Here is a 19,077-nt window from a genome sequence, read left to right on the forward strand (position 1 = left end):
CACACACACACTCCCATACATATTAGTGATCAGTAGATCAATAGATCAATTAATAAATAATCAAATATTGATGTCTGCCCAATAAATTCTTTTCTAATGAATTTAGTTTTCAAATTCAATTAATTTATGGATTAGTGATGAATGTGACTATAATGACCACTCGGAGCACACCTGATAATATCATTTTAGAAAATTTGGTAATCAACTCCTAAATTGAACACCATGAATAAGCTTCTCTGTACTTGTATAGTTTCTCCAGGCAGTTTCAATGCCTGTGCAATGTGATGCCTGAATGAACCCAACCAAGTAAAAAATACAATAAGAAAGGATCACAGCTTTCATCAAAGTCCAAGGGCATAACTCACTGCCCTCTTTATTTACCTTTTCTAGAAGTGTCACTGGAAAGACTTCTTGTTTGTTGAGTCAAAATTTTATGTTGCAAAAATCAACACGTTTAAAAAAGGTTTTAACACTTTGTTGGAAGCCCTCTGAAAATTAATCCATACACCCAATGGAGAAATTCACACAGCACAGACATTTGAAAACAGAGTGTCCCAAATCAGCTACAAGGCTGTTACAACAATCTGCTGTGTATGCCTGTTATTTTTAAGTACATTTTACACATTGACATTACAAACACAACTCACCTTCCTTCCTTCCCCTCAGAAATTAATATGATTGATGTGCTACAATGACAAAATACTTTCAAAGTGTGTCTGTGTAAAAATGTCATTTACATCAGCTCTTTAGCTAATTGCTTTATGTTAAATATATGGTAGTCGCATACATGCTAGAAATTGAGGGTAACCGTCTGAAATGAATACACATTCAGACCCTGACTAAAGGCAGTTTGTATTTGAAATTTCAGTGGCATCCAGTATACCAGAAAAAGGTTCCATGCCAAAGTTCTACAAAGAAGAATTGTATTTACAGATGACATGAGCTAATCAAATACATCTAGCCTCATCTGGAAAACTTAATGGTGTGCTATAACTTAATATCGCAGTCAATATGCCTAACAGAACCCATAATTATTTTTCTGATGATCAAGCCAAAAGCAAAGAGCTAAATGAAGCAATATAAAAATGAAACAGAAAAAGGCAGAGGAAAGTACCACAAAAATCTTTGTCTCATTGACACAACATGAGAAAAACCCTGGGGCTTGTCCTTAGGTTATTATCTACAAGCAAGTCCTGTCACTCAAGCGCCCTCCTGATTCTGGAGGTACCGCAGACCTTTGCTTTTCCGAGGCTTAATGGGAAGTGCAAGACGTGCAGAGAAGACTCAGCAACTCTGCACTGCAGGAACAGCTGAACGGGAAGCCATGGTCCACCTGTCCCCGGACTCTGCTAGGCAGTCATCCCTGTGCATGCCACTCTCACAACAGCTGTAGGACGAAACAGGTCATCTGCAGCAAAGCTCAGGTGCCGGGCCCTTTCTCTGCTCCTTCTCCAGCACCAAACTCCACTGTGGTGGAAGCTTCCAGCATGCAAATATAACCTAGGCCCCTCAAATGGATTTGATTCCAATCAACATTACTGCCAAATGCACATCTTTGATATGCAAAATATCTATGCTAGTGAATAATCAAGAATGTCTTTTCCCCACAAAATCTTTTCTTCTAGGAGGTTAAAGGAAATTGCAGATCTGTAAATGTTAATGCACCTATGGTAAAGATGAAGAAATTGAGGGACAAAAATTAAGGGAATCAAATGTTCAGAGGAACTGAAACCTATAAAATCTTGGGGAAAGTTAATATTTCATGGTCTTTCATGAAGCAAGGCTATTATAACCCTCATATGGAAGTATTTTGAAAGTTTATAGCTAGAGAATATTAAAAGCACGTTTCGTCAATAAATTTTCACACGCTGAACATCTTAGCAATATAATTTTTAAATGGGAATTTTAAAATATCAAATAGAATTATGTACAAAGTTGAGGTACTTGGTTTTTACATATTTTAAACCATATTACATTATACAATTAACCTACATTAAGTTCATAAAAATCCAGTGTGCATTATGAATAATTTAGTGTAGAGGTTTTACACTTAAATATAGTTTAGGGTTTATGTAACCATCTACAATGAAGTGAACTAAATTAGTTAACCAAACCACTGTTCGTAAGAGAGCTGACAAAGTCCTGTGGCTCAATTTAACTGATGGTGAGCACCCCTGATAACAGACCAGGTGATGTCTATTTTTAAATAATGATTCCTTTGCTCACAGAAGTCTGTGAATGCGTATGTGGCTATGTATTGTGTGGGGAGAAGAAAGGGAATGGATTCTCTAATGATGTTTGCTTTCAATTCTTACATTCTTCAAAGATTTGTTTCTTCAATTAGAAGCATAAGAGATTGCCAAGAAGGAGATTTTAAGCCAAATCTTGTTTTGTTGCAGGTGATGGTATCATGCTGTTATCAGATCTTTGTAACCTGCATGAAATTCCCCACCTGCCATGAGAGGGAGATCCTTCTATCTGCTCCTTGAAGGATTAGGTCACTGACAGCACTGGGGTAATCTAGAAACTCGCTCTGTCTGGAGAGATGTTAGAACCTTCATGTCGGAGAAAATCACAAGTAAAACAGTTCATTCAAATAGCAATTTAACAGGTACATCCACTAATGCTATATTGGGATCATTGAAAACAAAAGTGGAAAAGACAAACCAACAAAATATGCTGTATTTTAAAATCTCCCAAGAAAATACTGGTGGCAACAGTTTGATTAGTGATGGATCTGAATGTGCCGTCCAACAATGAGAAACAATAATCCTGCTAGTAACGAGAAAAAGATCCCAGCCGGCGCCAGAAAAAATGACCAGCCATACAGAACTGAAGGGCTGAATGACAAGCAATCTTGCATTTTCAGGGTTTTGTAGCTTTCCATGTCAGCCACGGCCTGGACCCAGATGACATACAGCACCACCACCAGGGAAAACAGGATGCCTGAGGGAGACAAAACAAGAGACTCTTAGCCAGTGTGAAGATGCCTGCTGGAGAACTTTGTACTTGACCAACCATTTGCCTGAGGACCTCTACCAATGTTTCCAGCTAAATCAAGTGCTATACAGCCAACCCTTTATTATGTGCTTTGTAGGCACATCTTTTTTTTTTTTTTTTTAATTTTTAGAGCATTGAGGGGAAGGTTACAGCAGCAGAATGATAGTGACAGTTGATAAGCATTTATTGAGCCCTTAATATTGTATGCCAAAGATTGTATTAGGTGTTTGTGAACATAATGGGCAAAGACCCCGGCCCTTGTGGCATCTATATATTTTTTTTTTAAAGAATTATGTATTTATTTGAAAGAGTTACACAGAGAGAGGAGAGGCAGAGAGACAGAGTGAGAAGTCTTCCATCCACTGGTTCACTCCCCAGATGGCCGCAACGGCCGGAGCTGTGCCAATCTGAAGCCAGGAGTCAGGAGCTTCTTCCAGGTCTCCCACGTGGGTGCAGGGTCCCAAGGACTTGGGCCATCTTCTACTGCTCTCCCAGGCCATAACAGAGCTGGATTGGAAGAAGAGCAGCCGGGACTATAACCGGCGCTCATATGGGATGCCGGCACTACAGGCCAGGGCGTTAACCCACTGCACCACAGTGCCAGCCCCACAGAGTCTATATTCTAACATTTAGCCATTTCTTACTGTGTTCCTAATTTGGGATGAGCTGTACAATGCATTTCTCTTGATGTATAAAGCTGGGGCTATGGTGCAGTGGGTAAAGCTTCCACCTGTGATGCCGGCATCCCATATGGCCATCCATTCATGTCCTGTATACTGCGTTACCATTTCAGCTACCTGCTAATGTGCCTAGGAAAGCAGCAGAAGATGGTCCACAGGGCTGGCACTGTGGCGTAATAGGTAAAGCTGCCACCTGCACCACCAGCATCCCATATGGGCGCTGGTTCAAGTTCTGACTGCTCCACTTCCCATCCAGCTCTCTGGATGGGAAAAGCAGTAGAAGATGGCCTAAGTCCTTGGGCCCCTGCACCCACGTGGGAGACCTGGAAGAAGCTCCTGGTTCCTGGCTTCGGATTGGTGCAATGCCAGCCATTGTGGCCAACTGGGGAGTGAACCAGTGGACATAAGCTCTCTCCCCACTCCCCCATCTTCCTCTCTCTCTCTGTTTCTCTCTCTCTCTCTCTCTGTAACTCTGCCTTTCAAATAACTAAATAAATCTTGTAAAAATACATACAATAAGCCAGTGTAATAAGTACCCTTATCCTCTGGTTTTAAGGACACAGAGACACAGCTAGAGGCTTTCAAAGCCGATTTTTCTCTCTGACTTTCATTAGAACCCACCTAACCAGTGCTGTAATTAAATATGGACATGAAAACAGAAATCATGGTGAGCACTAGCCAAAAGCAGAGATGAAAGTACTGAACTAACATAAGAGCACATGCAGGACTCTTGATCAAAATATATATACTCAGGAGTGATTACACATAAAGGAAATATTGTCTTGAAAGAATGAGACTGGGGAATTGATAATAAAAGATTCTGTGGAATATAAAACCAGAGACTTGAGACCAAGAGGCTTATAAAACAAAGGACAAGAGGAAGGGAATGAGAGAGGGAGGAATGGAGGCAGAAGGCTTACACACTACCTAGAAGACAGCATCACAATTTGTCAACAATTCCAGTGTTATCCTCCAGCACCAAACAGTGTTGGAATTATAAAAGTGGAGAGAGTAATACAATGTTGGACACTTCTCCTTAACAAGTGATGTGACAGGAAAGCTTTGTGAATCCTGAAATTTGAGAAAACTGCTAAGCGTCTATTTGTTACCATAACTGCTAGAAAAGAGCAATGCTTCCGCACTGACCTACAGACTCTGCAAAGTTAGTTGTGGTAATGCACTGGTTAAGTGACAGGCTGGACACAACCACGCAGAACAAGAGACTCAGATTTGTTCCAAAGAAAATAGACTTGGGGGTACGTGCTATTTGTCTGAAAGTTCAGTCCAAACAGACCAGCGGTCTACTACGTTTGTTGAATTAATGAGCTGAAGCATTAGGGACAAAATATCCACTCTCTAACTGCTAGAATGTGGGAAAGAAAAGCAACTCTGTGATCAGGAGCAGAGACAGAGGCCCCTTGGCATAAGAGCACAGCCGTTAAGGACCCAGCCATCCATCATGCTCCTCTCATTAATTGTGATCCTGTGGTATTTAGGATGCCCTCTCTCGATGGGTCATCAATTTCATGAGAATCTTGAGATGTAAACACAAAAGAAGATGTCCAGTGAGTTATTATCAGAGTTTAAACATTCTCATAATCATGATACCAGCCACACCACAAGGCAGAATATAGTTAGATCCTTCACTAATAAGAAACATACTTCACACTGTGGCCTGTAATGTAAATGCAAATCCTGGCGCACAGAATACAGCAACGCAGCCACTGAACAACAACTCTATCACAGAGAAATAGTAAGTCATAGCTAGCATGCAAATGCCTTACACAGATGCACCTCAGATTTTGATGACAATATGACAAGGCCCTGTGCTGTCTCACAACTCTGTGCCACTCAATACATTTTTTAGCAAATATGTGGACAATGTTTTCTGTTAATGTAAAGGTTTGGCTTAGGCATTTGCATAATAGCATTTGTGTTATGCAAATACCATGCAAACCTTTATATTATTGGTTGATATGATTTTTATCTTCTTTGCATCATGCGAATCTCTTGTGCTTTCAGCTATTTTTATAAAAAAATGGAAATTGCTTTTGTGAAGAGCCAGTAGTTTAAAGGCATTTTTCAAAAGTTATAAAGCCCATTACTGAACTGAGTAGCAAAAACTGCATTGCAGGTAATCATGTAGGTGATTCTTAATAAGGAAGAATGGGCTTATACTTAAATATCACCATTATTCGAAGAGGAATCACATCGTGAGGGCAATGGAAAACAGTCATTTCTATCACTGTGAACTTTTTCACCAACTGAAGAAAATAGTCCACTTAATTGTATCAGATCAGTGTGTGATATATCTCATCCATGGAGTAAAACAGTTGGTGCCCCTCTACCCACAAAATTGTCATGGTTGTGTGTATGGGTATGGCGTGTGGGTGAGTACGAAGAGGAAGAAACACAGACAGTAAGGAGGAAGTGAGCTAACATCAGGAAACTATTTTTACTAAAGGACAATTATTTAACTGATATTTTAGTGAGAATTTATCATGGGCATCTGATAAATGGGATGAATGGGATATAGAGTAAGAAAAGGACTTAGAAGGCTGCTACACACATAGAGGTATACTGAGCTCCAAAATCACTGCATTAAAGTGAGTTGGAGTTGTGTGTCTCTCTGCCAGAAAACAAATTTGGAAAGGAGGAAAGCTAGAATAAGGGCTATGGTGTTTGACTAGAATTTATTGTATCAATTTCAATTGATGGTTTTCAGATTACTAATGACTATTGATAGATAACAGATAAGAAATGAAGATAGAAGTAAAAGTGTGTGTGTGTTTTAAAATACAAATGTGCGTTCATGCCAAGATATATTTCCTAGCTGTCTCCCCTGAGAGGATCTGGGAGTATCAGCACCCCAGCAGTATCAGCACACCAAGTATCAAGATCTTGACTTCTAAATACCAACAGACAAGACTTCTCAACGACGTTTGAATAGACCCTGTGGCATGAAGTACTACATGATCCCAGAACATCTTGTTACACAAGAAAATTGAGATGCACTCAAGGAATGATAGAATGTTGAAGAGGCCAGCTTGATGGAGCATTCCTGTTGCCCAAACAGAGACAATTTGATCACTAAATGAATAGTGGTAGTGGGTAATTATTTATCATTGAATAAAATAGGAACCCACGGTGATACAAGTAAATGAGTGAATAAATGGGGAAATGAGCAAGATTTTCCTTACTGTAGAAAACTAACTTGTAAATGTAGAGGGAATGGCAGAATTAGAAATCTCCATTTGGCAAGAATTTAAATGATAATTGAAGCAAGAAACAAAAGTGGATTCAAAAACTAGTGGATGAAATATGGATGAAACATAGGATATTTACATAGGCTCAAAATCTCTGCCCATGAAATATTCATTAATTGTAAAGAAGGAAATTGTAACTCTATACTAAAGAAACAGCAAACACTACTGATCAAAGCTAACGTCACCCATGCCATGACAAATTGATGCCACACATCACCTGATGGGATGCCGTGGAGAACTCAGGGTCACTGCCATGATCTTGCAGCCAAAAAGAAAAGAAAAAAAAAAAAAACAGAGTCTGAATCCAATCACGAGGAAACATCAAACAAACCCAAATTCAAGACCACCCTGAAAAATCACAGCTCTGTATTTTTCAAGAGGATCAAGATCCTGAAGGCCAAAGAAGGACTTGTTCTGGTTTCATGGAGACTCCAGTGGCACAAAAGTGAAACAAAGAGCATGATTAAGGACCCTTTGGCTGTAAAAGACACTATGGACACACACAGAAAATATTAATGGCCTCTATGGGTGAAAGGACTGTAACTTCTATGGAAAAATGATGATATTTTGAAACAAGAGCAAAATGGATGACATCACATCAAAAGTATGGTAGAAGTCTGTGACCTTGCATGTTGGGAGGAACACATGTTGCGGTTCATCCAGGACATGTGACTATTCATTCACAATAACATCATTGATCTGATCCACCTACTGAGTGCAGTGTCTACTCTAGGGCAATACTCTTACCATGGAAAAATGTTCATTGTTATCCCTGGATATCTTAGGACTCTCACTGATAAAAACACAAATGGCAACTGACTTCAGTAGCTAATGAGCTACATTCAACCCATTTTCCTCAGTGATTTTAGCAGGAATGTAAAATATTGCAAACATTTAGGGATCCATGTGTTTTCAAATAAAACTGTATTTAAATTTGGGCATTTTATTTTGAAAGCACAAATTTATTTTCAATTAAATTTTACAATATCTAATTTTTTGAAACCCAGCCAAATAAATAAATAAATAAACCTGTAAAACAGCTCACTGGGGACAAAATCAAAGCATGGCCCCAAAGCCCATGAAGATTTGTGACTAGCAAAAATAATTGGGTCATGCTAAAAATATACTGAGTTTCTATTTATTGGCAGCCTGTAGAGGAATCATTCAAACTGATAATCATGCATGAGTTCTCTCACAAAGTTGAAAACTTTTCCCTTTGAATGTCATGGATTCAATTTGGAAAGTATTTTTTGTAAAAAAAAAAAAACTGCACATAAAATTTGGTCACCAATGTCAATTAGAAAAGCAATTGTTGATGATAAATCAATATGGAAACAATCAAAGTACGGAAACAAAAACATACAGATTCCCCCAAGGCCAAGGGCAAGACTGAGAAGTAAAATTGCATATCATCAATATTTCACAAAAACACAGAAGGAGGAAGCATACTATAAAGATCTCTTTATTATAAGAACCAGATTTAGAAATACTTCCCTCATGGGGAAAGTTTAGCCACAGACATGAAAATTGTTTTCCTTAGAAAGATAGCAAGCTGTCAAAGTCCTCTATTCTTGTCTAGAAGTACATATACATGCATCTAAAATATATTGGAATCCCTTTCAATGATAAACTTGATCTTTAACTACTTAGATGTAACTAAAATGCTGTTAAATGTGCTTGAAGCACTTGAGTCATGGGCAGTGGGAGTATACTGGGGAAGAATAGTGAATTTAAGTTGATTCAGAAGTCTGATATTCAGGCTTCGAGATAAATTCAGTGGCAACTCATTTCACCTTTCAGCAGGCACAAGGGAGTCTATAGAATCCTATAATCAATAAATACAGTACGAAGGAAGTGAAGGAGAAAAGTAAATTAGGATCAGAAAGAAAAATGTCTTTACTCAGAGGACACGCATGCAAGGGCATCTGTGTAGAACTAGAATGCAAGCATCATTAAATTATAGGGATGATAGCATTGGGCTACTCAGCGTGGCTATATTCAGGGGAGGAAAACCAAGTCTGCAGTAGTTAATTGTCTAGCAAGGTCAAATGTTTAGCCTGTGGCATAACTCAAACTAAAGTCCACATGGCAGGTGACACACATTAGGTTGAAGACAATTTCCAAACATCCTGCAGGAGAGAAAATCTTCTGAGGAAACAGAAGACTAGGAGACTTTGCCAGGTGTGGCTGCCCACAAAGCAAGGAGAGAGCTCCTGCAAAGTTTGGAAACAGACAAAAAAATTTTAAAAATGGGGTGTGGGTAAGCATGTTAAAGATAGAAGCATTGGTGTTGGAGTGAAGGAAACTTGACATGCGATGTATTTATAATCATTAGGAAAACTAACTAGTCATTGTGGAAGCTGTAATGATGACATCTATAAATATCCCACTATGGACACACTGCTGTGAGATGTTCTGATCCCTACCTAAAGTTTTCAAATAATGGATAGCATTTCCTTAGACTTCTTCCCTCCTTGAAAATGGCAATAATATCTTCTTTACGGAGTATAATTTTATACTAAATTGATAAAATGGTGCTGGATCTCATTGGTGCTGCAGCACACATTTGAAGTGCACCTGCTAAAGGCTCTCCCCTTGCCCCCTACCCCAGGACCATAGCAGTCCTGTTAAGTCTGGCTAAGATCAGAGTTCTTGCAATGAGGTTTCTCCTCACCCTAGTTGGAATGGCTATCATCCAGAAATCAAAAAATAACAAATGCTAGTTAGGATACCGGGGTGTGGGGAGGTACATACCCTAATAAACTGTTGGTGGGAATGTAAACTAGTACAAACCATTATGGAAAAGAGTACGCAGATTCCTTAGAAATCTGAAATTAGACTTACCATATGAGCCAGCCATTCCACTCTTGGGAATTTGCCCAAAATAAATGAAATCAGCATATAAGTGACTTATTTATACCCCATGTTATAGCAGCTCAATTCACAATAGCCAAGATATGGAATCAACCCAGATTCAATCAACTAGTGATTGGATAAAGAAAATATAGCATATATACCTGATGGAATACTACTCAGCCATAAAAAAACAACAGAAATGAATGCAGCTGGAGACAATTATTACTTAGTGAAATAAGCCAGTCCCAAAAAGACAAATATCATGTTTTCTCTGATATGTGGCAGTTAATATATAATGCCAAAAGAGATGTATACAAATGAAATTGACACCTTATGATTCAATTATTACAGCCCTTGTCTATATTCCTGTGGAACAGTGGTCTTTCTGCTTTTTACTTGTTAAGCATTATGGTTTGTGGTGCTTTAAACTTGTGATTATAAAGCAAATTGAAAGTATGTTATTGGGGACAGCACTATGGTGTAGCAGGTAAAGCTGCCACCTGCAGTGCTGGCGTCCCATATGGGTACCCGTTCAAGTCCTGGCTGCTCCACTTCTGATCCAGCTTTCTGCTATGGCCTGGGAAAGCAGTAGAAGATGGCCCAAGTCCTTGGGCACTTGTACCTGCATGGAAAACAGGGAAGAAGCTCCTGGCTCAGCTCCAGCTGTTGCGGCCATTTGGGGAGTAAACCAGAGAATGGAAGAGCTCTCTCTCACTCGCTCTCTCTCTTTCTCTCTCTCTCTCTGCCTCTCTGTAACTCTGCCTTTCAAACAAATAAATAAAAATCTTTAAAAAAAAAAACAAAGTATGTTATTGCAGGGCCAGAATTGTGGCATAGTAGGTTAAGCATCCCTCTTGTGGCACCGGCATCCCATATGGGAACCTGTTCTAGTCCCAGCTGCTTTGCTTCTGATCCAGTTCCTTGCTGAAGGACTAGGAAAGCAGTAGAAGATGGCCCAAGTGCTGGGGCCCATGCACCTAAGTGGGAAACCCAGAAAAAGCTCCTGGCTCCTGGCTTTGGATTGGTCCAGGCCAGGCTGTTGCAGCCATTTGGGGAGTAAACCAGCAGATGGAAGATCTTTCTCTCTGTCTCTCCCTCTCTCTGTCTATAACTCTGACTCTCATATAAATGAAAGAAAGTATGTTATTGCAAAAATTAAAGGAAAAAATAAGAAAGTAAGAAAGGAGGGGGATTGAGCGTGTGAGAGGGAAGTATGTTATCATTTTGGAATTTTATCTACGGAATACATGAAATCTGTTCTCTTTATATTAATACAAACTTTAAGAAATAAAAAATACTGACTCAATTTTCTAAGACAAACTTTTGAGGATTATTCAAAGACACTCACTAAGAGAATAAGATTTCCAAGTGCTTGCAGCACAGTGGCACAGGGATTGTTTTGTAATTAGTTATTTTCAGCTCCTTCATTCATTTAATTTTCATTCTGTATTGTCTGGAACATATAAGAATGATACACAAATGAATACTATGAAGCTTAATTATAAAATGAATGCCTGTAAACTGGTCCCACACCTAGGAGCCAGAACACTGACCACCCTTACACCATTTTTTCTGGGATTTCTTTGGGGAAAGAGTTGCATCTCTAACATGCAAGGGGAATTTCAACTTAAACTTGGAAGATTCAAAATTACAAACCAGGAGAAAGAGGTGCACTCCTAAGAAGCTTGCTGTGAGTGATGTAACCCCCCATGATGGCTATCAGTGCGCCTCGTGCTGTGGCTAGCATTGGGGCCCAATAGAGTAGACTGATGGAGCTCCCACACCCATAGAGACTCCCTGCTAGGCTTAGAATGACATCTGCAGCTTCTGTCTTGTCATAGTCTCTTCTGACCCATGGCTTTGCTTCCTGCAATTTCAGCCACCTCTGGTTCAAAAATATTAAGCAGAATATCAATCAATAAATAAATTGTATACAGAGGAGCAACATGGTAACCTTAAAGAGTGTGGGACTAACTGCACCTTCAGGCCTCCATTGAGGGTTTTGGAATATGTCCCCTGCAGACGAGAAGGATTACTCAATACAGGGTCATTCCACTAAAGTGTGTACCTTTTTTAAAAAAAACATTTCTGCCGGTGCCGTGGCTCACTAGACTAATCCTCCACCTGCAGTGCCAGCATCACGGGTTCTAGTCTCGGTCGGGGCGCTGGATTTTGTCCCGGTTGCTCCTCTTCCAGTCCAGCTCTCTGCTGTGGCCCAGGAAGGCAGTGGAGGATGGCCCAAGTGCTTGGGCCCTGCACCCGCATGGGAGACCAGGAGGAAGCACCTGGTTCCTGGCTTCGGATGAGTGCAGCGCACTGGCCATAGCGGCCATTGAGGGGTGAACCAACGGAAGGAAGACCTTTCTCTCTGTCTCTCTCTCTCTCTCTCCCACTGTCTAACTCTGCCTGTCAATAAATAAATAAATAAATAAATAAATAAAAATCAGACAACTTCTCTGCAAAAGTAAGTTCTTTAAAATAGTTTAATTCATGTTGTTGTAACAATTGGTTCTTCTTTACAGTAATATGCTATTGTTTTCTTTTATAATAAACTTGCGCTCATTTTTCTGTATCATAGTTCAGAAATTATAAAACCATCCACACATAAAAGTCAGCATTATTGACTTAATTGTGATTCTTCATATTCTTGGTCTTGTTTTCCACTGATTTATCCTCAGTTTTCTGATACAGCATTCTTTCCTTTTATAGTTATAACATCATAATTATATCTATCTGATTCCAAATATTCTTTGCTGAATGCACATCACACTGCTTTTGAAATACATCAGTTTCCTCTTTCCTTTCATGTCTGGACTCATATTTTTATTTAGTCAACTGAACCTATATAATATGCATTGAGTTTCTTAAATTTTTATAACTTTCTTAGATTGGCATAATAATTTTCAGCATTAAACATCCTGTTTACTCAATGTTACTCTATTAAGAAATATTATTAACAGAGAATGAGCACAAGGATTTATCCATCTGTACAAGTAATCAGGGATTTATTCTGAAAAGCAGTGTGCCATTTTACACTAAGTAAGTATTTATGCTCAGAACTTGCATTTCAGGAAGCAGGAACTGGTTGATGTGTGCAGGCTTTGGATTCTGACTGCCCTGGTTCAAATCCCAACTCGGAAGTTTGAACAGCTGGAAAACTTTGCACTTTACTCACTGAGGCATCTTGGACAACTTCCTTATTTCTCCATCTAAGTCTCTTCATTGGTAAAGCAGAGGTAACTCAAGCAGCTACATCAGAAAGTAGTCACAAAGAATTATCCCAAATAAAGCACTTAGAAAATGCCTAGGACATGTGAAGCCCTTACTAAGCACTGGCTAATTTTGTTGTTATCGTTTTTATTATTACGCTCTGGCATGAATTCCTGCTAATGACTAGCAAGTATCCCTCTCTGAAGTCTTCTAAAGCATCAGAGATTCTCTCATGTGCCTGAGTTATCCTGGGATTGGCCAAAAGTCAAATGAAGAAGCCCACCAAGGTGCTTTCCATTTCTGATCACCTACCATGAACAACCTGAAGTCTTACCGGAGCATTCCACAAGGTGGCACCAGTCATCCTGCAGTCCCATTGTCAAACATTTTCAAAAGAATAGAAGGTGAATCCTGACACAGGCCCACTCATATTATGAACATTTTCCATTGTAAACGTCTAGTCAAACAAACTTCCTCTCCTCCCCACCAGCCCTTTAATTATAGGAAGTATAAATGCTGTCCAGGAAGAGCGCAGGTCTATATGATCATTCAGGTGAGTTAACACTACCCAATGTGCTCTTCCATCCAGGAAAGTGGAAAGAAGAAAAAAAAAAAAAAAAAGGAAAGAATGTCTCGGGGGAAAATCACATAATTTACTTAAGTAACCAATATACTCCTTAACCACTCACTCACACTTTTTTCTGAGCAGAGAGACTATTTAGTATGCAATGAAAGGGAATATTTGCAAAGAAATTGAATCTCCTACTGTGCTGCATAAAGAGAGGACCTCAATGATATGCGTACCCTGGGAGCTGAGAACTAAAACAGGTGGGAATGCACTGTGCCTTTCTACCGTGACCAAATCTAATCCCAGACCAGTGACACCACACAAAGTTCAGAAATAATCTTGTCATCTTCCACGTCTGAAAACTCCCTGAAATTAATGAAGATTAATTATCTCGCGTAAGATTGTCATGTGAGCAGAGGCATTCATTTCCCAGGCTTATAACCCTAGTTCTTAGAATACCAGTGCATTTTGAGAGGGAGTTGTGAAACACTTATTCAAGCTTGAAGGTCAAGGTTTTCCAGAAAGCCTCCACAAAACTACTAGTGAGTTGCCCTCTTGCTCCCTGGCCTGCTCAGCACCCAGAGGGACACACTAAGCGTACATACAATGAGCTGGGGTGGGCAGTGGATGCTGATAGGACAGTGTCCAATCTCTGGAGAGATGGCTCTGTCTCCTCTCATCTTCAGACATTTATTCCATTCCCCAGGCATCACATAGCTAAGGTGTCCTAGGCTCATAGAACGGGGCTTGAAATGCGTCTTCCAAATTTTGAGCAAATTCCTCAGGAATTCTCATGTTGGTGCCATGGGCACTCACATGTCCACCACGTGAGGGCCCCATGTGAACCTGATTCTGACTGCTACACACACTTCAACTGAAGAGCAATGTGAGAAGGGATGAAGCTTCAAAGGGGAACCTGAGAAAGAAAAATGATAATGTTTAAAAATATTTTATAAATAAGAACTCTTGGGGCCAGCATCATGGCCTAGCGGGTATAGCTGCTGCCTGAGATGCTGGTAACCCGTGTGGGCACTGGTTTATGTTCTGGCTGCTCCACTTCCAATCCAGCTCCCTGCTAATGCCCTGGGAAGAGCAGTAGAAGATGTCCCAAGTGCCCGGGCATCTGCCAGCTACGTGAGAGACCCCTATGAAGTTTCTGGCTCCTGGCTTCAGCCTGGCTCAGCCCTGGCTATTGCAGCCACTTGGGGAGTGAACCAGCAGAAGGAAGCGCTCTCTCTCTCTCTGTAACTCTTTCAAATAAATAAACAAACCTTTAAAAATTAATAATAACTCTCCACAGTGCTTTCCTATTTAGTATTGAGTAAGGTTGATTTGTTCTAGCATTTAACATTTATATAAACTGCTAGGCCAGGGACATTAAACAACCTGCATTAAAAATCCTAAAGTAGATCTTCCAACATGATGATAGTAGTAATATCCAAATAAAAACTTTTCTCGAAAAATTTCAAATATGACAACTGAGAGCAGAAGGAGATATACAAAGCACTTCCTTTAGAAATGTGAGGAGGACAATGATTTCTACTTGTCTGCTTGGAAAGCAACTCCACTCACGCTTTGAATCTGAGCTAACAGAAAACCAAATGGTTATCCTGTATGCCGTCAAAACCGGAGACAGTAATTCTACCTGAAGAAGTAGGAGAGTATTTCAAGAAGTTCACGGGGCATGGGTTTAAAAGATAAGCTCATTTGGCTGCCAAAACATTGACATCCATGCGTAATGTTTCATAATACACATGTTCCAGAAGCTTTTGGAAAGCCCTGTGTTTTTCTGGCTGGTGTATCAGTGACAAACCATTTGGGGGAGCTGTTTTTTTTTTTCTCTCTCTCTCTCTTGCACCTGGCCTCCAACACACCAGAGCTCTGAGCGAATCTGTCCTGAACTTTGGGCGAATACTCTGCTCCTTATTGAGAAGTTGGTTTTCTGTTTGTTTTTTCTTTCTCCTGAAAGCCTACTCCTTGCACACCAGGAAAGACACTGAAGCCTGTTTCCCAGGCGTGTTCTCACAGGGTCTCCTTTGTTTGTCTTGAGTCAGTGGTTGTTTATAGCCTGGGGTGCATCCGACAGAGATGTGCAGGCAGCAGGTGCAGTGGGAGAGGCAGGGAGCCTGCCAGTATAGAAGGCCCGCCCCCAGGCTGTCAGCAGTTCTTTCCTAATCGCTCCCTCAGCTGGGATTTCTGGGCGTCCTCAAACTCATCTCCTGCCCCGAAAACTGCCAGGCTCCTTATGGAGAAAGACACTCTCTGTGAGCCACGTGGCCAGTCTTGACCAAAGGAAGACGAACATCTGAACATGTCACTTGGCTTCTGAGAACTATTTTTATAGGTCTAAAGGGGGAAAGTCTCTTGTGCTGTGCTGCCTCATAGCTAGCTCTCTTTAATCTCATGGGGAAATCAGTGTGGTTTACCGCTGAACAGTTGTCAAGGCTCTTGTTCTTTTGACAGGAACAAGGGGAAAAAAATCCCACAAATCCACTTCCTTCTAAGTCAGTCTTGCCTGCTAGAGGTTGGGGATGTTTTATTGCCTTTTTTCCCACTCACCTTTCCTGCACTCATTTTTCTGAAGGGACCACACCGCTTCACTTTTAGAAAGCAACTCCTATCCAGAGAACAGATGCTTTATAAAGCAAGGTGCTGTGGACCTTGTGGGCTGCTGTCCCACATGGCAGAGGACTTACGCAACTCAATCCAACTCTGCTTGCTGGCATCACAGGTGAGCGACAGTGGTTTGTGGAAGAGCTTCTGGGAGCCAAGAGCACATTCTGGGCACATGGAATAGGGCAGAGCGCACAGGCACAAGCAGGAAGTAAACTGCAGCTCTGCCTCCTTCAGATTCCAAAGGGCTAAATCACACTGCGTGGGTTTAACACACCCTGGCCTGAAATAGCAGCTGCTCTAACCTTGTGACTTACAAGGTGTCTACATCAAGTCTCAACCCAGAGTCTGACAAGGGTGCTCTGCAGGCTCCTTGCCTAGGGGAGAGATTGTGTCTACCCCTACATTTGGCAGAAAAACTCAGCAGTCCTCCAGAGTGCCACCCAGGAAAAGATTTCAATTAGAGCAAAAAACAAAAGTCTCCACCCTGAAGTGCTGATACAATGCAGACTTCTACTTTTTATGGCATATTCCCCAATGCCAGTGTCCCGGAATGCTCAGTCGACATCATTATTGTTTCTCCTATATTTAGATGTCCTATGCCTGCACAATTGCTCTGATGATGTCAGTTTGCCCAGAGACCAGGAATACTCGACTACGATTTTCATTGCGTACCCCAAATATAAAGACTATCCCACCTATATCACTTCAACACTTCTGCATCTTTCCTGTCCTATCTGTTGGCACGGCGTCAAGAGAAAACAATCATCAACCTCTATGTATCCCACAGCTCTCCGGGAGTCCACATGGAGATAAACTGAAGCAGCTGTTCAGGCTTATCCAGGTGCCTGGTAACTCTCCAAAACTTGCATCCCGGTTGTAAGATCCTGACAATCACTGTGTACTCTGTCCAGAACTGACCCTTGAGGGAACGTGGCCTGGCCTGCCTGAGGAAGTAAAAGAGTACTTCAAAAAGTTCCTGGAAAAACAGAATTTAAGGGTAACTTTATTTTAAGGCAAAATGATTTTGAAATCCATGCAGATTTCTGACAATCCATATTTTTCCTCAAACTTTTTGAAGATCTTCATATGCACGCATTTCATAGTTTTTTTTTTTTAAGATTACATACAGAAATCAACTAAAAACAGATGCTGGCGAGGATGTGGGGAAAAAGTGGCACTAACCCACTGTTGGTAGGAATGCAAACTGATAAAGCCACTACAGAAGTCAGTTTGGAGATTCCTCAGAAACCTGAATATCACCCTACCATACAACCCAGCCATCCCACTCCTTGGAATTTACCCAAAGGAAATTAAATTGGCAAATAAAAGAGATGTCTGAATCTCAATGTTTATTGCAGCTCAATTCACAATAGTTAAGACATGGAATCAACCATTTTAAATGCCCATCAACAGAAGACTGGATAAAGAAATTATGGGATATGTACTCTATAGAATACTATACAGCAGTAAAAAAAATGAAATCTGGTCATTTGCAACAAAATGGAGGAATCTGGAAAACATCATGCTGAGTGAAACAAGCCAGTCCCAAAAGGACAAATATCATATGTTCTCCCTGATCAGTGAAAACTAACTGAGCACCTAAAAGGAAACCTGTTGAAGTGAAATGGACACTATGAGAAACAATGTCTTGATCAGCCCTTGTCCTGACTTTCAAGGAACAACTTACTATTTCATTCCTTTTAGTATTTTTTTGTTCTACTTAATACCATTGGTTGAACTCTTTAATTAACACACAATTATTCTTAGGCGTTTAAATTTAACTGAAAAGTGATCCCTGTTAAATATAAGAGTGGGAATAAGAGAGGGAAGAGATGTACAGTTCTGCACATGCTCACTCGGACTTACCCTTCATAGTAGAGCTAGATACGTGCCAGGGGATTCCAATTCAGTCCCATCAAGGTGGCATGTACTAATGCCATCTTATTTGTTAAAGTAAGTTTAGTAAAGATCAGTTTTAAGTTCATAATTGATCAAAAAGATATGATTAAGTGTCAAAGGGATTACATAAATAAGACCAGTGTCTGCAAATAATATTTGAGAGAATTAAAAAGGAGAGAATGATCCTACATGGGAAGCAGGATACACATCAGACTCATACAATGCCAAATGCCCTAAACATCACTCTGGCCTCAGAATCAGCCCTTAAGGCATTCAGATCTGGCTAAAAGGCCCATGAGAATTTCACAGGCATGGAAAGCCAAGACACTGTGGCCAAAAAAAAAAAAAATGACCTAAATGAAAGATCTCTGTGAGTGAGATCCCAGAGGAAAGAATGGGCCATCAAAGAAGAAGGTACCTTTCTCTGAAGGGAGGAGAGAATTTCCACTTGGAATATGGACTTGTCTAAATAAGATCAGAGCTGCTGAACTCAAGAGGCTTCCATAGCCATGGCAACTCATGACAAGAGCCTCGAGTGATTACTGAGGTCATAAACGAGTGTCAATTGTTAAATCAACAACGAGAGTCACTGTGCACCTGCTCCCCACGTAGGACCTCTGTCCTTAATGTGTTGTACTATGAGAATATAAGAATTAATGGTAAAACTACTACCCAAACAGTACTCTATACTTTGTGTGTCTTTGTGGGTGCAGTATGTTGAAATCTTTACTTAGTACATACTAAGTTGATCTTCTGTATATAAAGATAATTGAAAATAAATCTTGAAGAATGGGATGGGAGAGGGAGTGAGAGATGGGATGGTTGCGGGTGGGAGGGAGGTTATGAGGGGAAAAGCTGCTATAATTCAAAAGTTGTACTTTGGAAATTTATATTTATTAAATAAAAATTGAAAAAAATTCAACAAATCTTAAACAATCATGTTTCCCTGCAGTAAGCTGGTAAGGCAAACAAAAAGTTTCTT

The 19,077-nt window shown here is 40.3% G+C and overlaps 1 protein-coding gene across 3 annotated transcripts in view; it reads right to left on the bottom strand.

Annotated features, from left to right (window-relative positions):
- Positions 1–336: 336 nt before the first annotated feature.
- Positions 337–19,077, bottom strand: part of TMEM182 (transmembrane protein 182) — a 57,392-nt gene continuing 38,651 nt past the window's right edge. For 2 of the 3 annotated variants that reach the window (XM_002709841.6, XM_017339387.4), the window contains one exon: positions 337–2,946. In XM_002709841.6, coding sequence (XP_002709887.1) covers positions 2,726–2,946 — 221 coding nt within the window. In that variant the 3' untranslated portion in view covers positions 337–2,725. Of the gene's footprint in view, positions 2,947–7,163; positions 7,205–19,077 lie in introns of all 3 variants that reach the window. The other variant, XM_089327447.1, reaches the window with a different exon arrangement.

The sequence above is a fragment of the Oryctolagus cuniculus genome, chromosome 2, assembly GCF_051225735.1.
Source record: "Oryctolagus cuniculus isolate XC-2025 breed Fujian yellow rabbit chromosome 2, ASM5122573v1, whole genome shotgun sequence".
Lineage (NCBI taxonomy): Eukaryota > Metazoa > Chordata > Mammalia > Lagomorpha > Leporidae > Oryctolagus > Oryctolagus cuniculus.